Raw genomic sequence first — 2,813 nt, forward strand, 5'->3', positions numbered from 1 at the left:
ACAAATTAACCGACGGGTCATGTTGAATCAGCCGTCGATAATACAGTTTGTAACTTTTTAACGTTCACGAATTAATTAGTATTAATGAATATGAATATCGGTCCTAGATAAGGATATGTGTTCCGATAGTGTCTTCAGATAATCAGACGTGAAATCACATGTAAACTTTTTTTTCGTAGCTGTACCACACATTGTGCTTTCGGCACTTTAAGATAGAAACATAATTAGACGTTGGTAGGAAAAGGATGAGTTGTGCGAGAGATTATAGCTGTAAAGTGCATTCCGTGCATTCCGTGCATTCCGTGTTGATTTACAGTGTTATGTTCTCTCTGTGTCTCGCAGGAAAGCATCAACATTTAATTTTTCGCATTTAAATTAAAATAAAATGGGTATATAATTAAATGTTGGAGAGGAAAAGAGGAAAGGCGACAAGTCCAAACAATTCAGCTATAGAAATCAAATTTGAGGTTAGTGATCCAAACAGATGATGTGATTCACAGTCGGAATTCGAGTAAGCTCCTGTGTGAAAGTGAAAAATTATTACGCGATCGGTGCCGAATTCACTGCGTCATGCGCGTCGAACGATCATTCGACTTTGGGCAATGAACGGAAATATGTGAAAATTGTGAAAGTGAAGGGCGACAAGCGATCTTCGCAATTTCACGGTCGATCGGACGATCGCATTCTAGGTCGCGAAGGAATTCCCGTTCGTCGCCGGGCGTCATTCTCGACGTCACTCTCACGCAAGTCTCACATATAGATGAACGGTTCGCGATTAGCCGGAATTTAGCGGATTTATAACCATTTCTATCAATGTGGATTAACTTTAATCTCGGTTTAACTTACTTTTTATCTTTTTCTAATTTCGAAACTAGAAAAAGATAAAAAGTAAGTTAAACCGAGATTGAAGTTAATCTGCATTGATAGAAATGGACATTAGCCCACCCGCTCAGAGATTCGGAGTTTCGGACGACGCTCGTGACGCTGCGGGCTGCGGGACCGATCGTCTTCTAGACGTGTCGTACCACGTGGTACGTATACACGTGCACGTTTTTGCACCTCGTGTCAATTAATTCCCACCTCTCATTCTTTGTCGTCAACCGAATATTCGACGTAACCTTCTTCTTCTACGAATAAATCATATACGAGATAAGATAAATATATCATGCATGTTCATGTTTCCAGTCATTACTCGGCGGGCAGCTGACTGGTGATGATCAAGGCGTACAGGAATCTCAACGGTATCATGCACAAGGTAACGGCGATTGTGGAGAAAGATCTTGGAACAGCGCAAGTAGCGCCGTTGCAAAGGGCCGCTTTAAAGGAACGCTGTATCCTCGTGGACAAGCTGGACCGACCCGTCGGTGAAGCCACCAAGCAAGCTTGTCATGAGATCGATACGGAGGGATGTGTCCCGCTCCACAGGGCGTTCAGCGTCTTTCTGTTCAACAGTAAAGGAGAATTGTTACTCCAGAAACGGTCAAATGTTAAGGTGAGAACCCACTTTCATGCTTGCTATTTTTAAATATAATTTTAAATATGTATTTTAGCTAAGGAAGTAAAAATTGAATCAGGTTCTAGTGAACGTTATTGAATAATTTAGTTGAAAATACGAGACTTTTCCATAAAAACCTGTAGAAATTGATAGTAAAATTGTATATTCTATAATGAATTTAAAAAAAATAACATTCTTTTAATTATATTGGAGCTAATATTCTTTTATTCTTTGAATTGGATTCACAAGTTTTGTTTGTCGTTCACTTTCTAACGTGTGATATTAAATATTTTAGGAACTGAAAAAATGTCTGTTTCAAATCTTGAATTAAAACAAAATTCTTAGTGCAAAACAATTATCCTTGTATTTCTGCAAATGTCAATATATATATATGCACAATTTATATGACGTAAATCTATGTTATAGATAACATTCCCGGATTACTATACAAATACGTGCTGCAGCCATCCGTTAGCCGAGATTCCTAACGAAACGGAAGAAGAAAACGCTATGGGGGTGCGCAGAGCCGCGATAAGAAGGCTCGGCTACGAGCTGGGCGTACCTAGCAGCGAGATCAAGCCTTCCGATCTATTTTACCTGACAAGAATTCGCTATCAAGCGCCCAGCAACGATCGTTGGGGTGAACACGAGATCGATTACATAATGTTTCTGCAACGAGATAACATCACCATGAAGCCTAATCCCGACGAAGTGAGCGAGACTCGATGGGTGTCGCGATCGGAGATCGACAATTTTATGAAGACCACGTCGTTGCTGACACCGTGGTTCCGTCTGATCTACAAATTTAAACTGCTTCATTGGTGGGATAATTTACATAACTTGAGTAAAATGCAAGATCATCAGAGTATAACCATGTTGAAGGATTGATCCGTATACATTGATCCGTATACTTGGGTCTTATTACCAAAGCGAAACTGGTCTTATCCAAGTCTTTAAAATAATTATTCCCGTGATTTATATTACTAAGAATCGAAAAATGGGTTTAGATTTATGAACTTAAGTTTATGGGATACGTTTGTACCTGCATTTTCTCAACTTAAATATTTTAGATGTACATACATTGTGGAACCCAGGTATTTGAAGAACGGTAACTTTTCTAGATATAAAGGCGAGCGGGTGTACATAATTTTTAATCGAATTGATCTGAGTTTTTGAATCGTTTCTAAATTTTTGTAAAAGATTCAGCTCACTTAGACGTATGTCGTAACTTAAGCGTTTCTTGTTGCAAAGTGTACACATATTTTGTTAAACATCATGTATGAATTGTAAGGAAATAAATTTATTCTACGTTTATTAA

The 2,813-nt window shown here is 38.6% G+C and overlaps 1 protein-coding gene across 2 annotated transcripts; it reads left to right on the top strand.

Moving 5' to 3' along the window:
• Positions 1-92: 92 nt before the first annotated feature.
• On the top strand, positions 93-2,813 carry Idi (Isopentenyl-diphosphate delta isomerase). Of its 2 annotated transcripts, XM_071698671.1 has the most exons (4): positions 541-743; positions 928-1,031; positions 1,186-1,492; positions 1,922-2,813. In XM_071698671.1, the coding sequence occupies exons 3-4, from the start codon at positions 1,214-1,216 to the stop codon at positions 2,381-2,383; spliced, it is 741 nt and encodes a 246-aa protein (XP_071554772.1). In that variant the 5' UTR covers positions 541-743; positions 928-1,031; positions 1,186-1,213; the 3' UTR covers positions 2,384-2,813. The 2 variants fall into 2 exon arrangements, with proteins under 2 accessions (XP_071554771.1, XP_071554772.1); XM_071698670.1 differs by lacking the exons at positions 541-743; positions 928-1,031 and adding an exon at positions 93-467.

The sequence above is a fragment of the Temnothorax nylanderi genome, unplaced genomic scaffold (assembly GCF_030848795.1).
Source record: "Temnothorax nylanderi isolate EJ_2023f unplaced genomic scaffold, tnyl_v1.0 TNYL_tig0016_pilon, whole genome shotgun sequence".
In the NCBI taxonomy this organism is placed as follows: domain Eukaryota; kingdom Metazoa; phylum Arthropoda; class Insecta; order Hymenoptera; family Formicidae; genus Temnothorax; species Temnothorax nylanderi.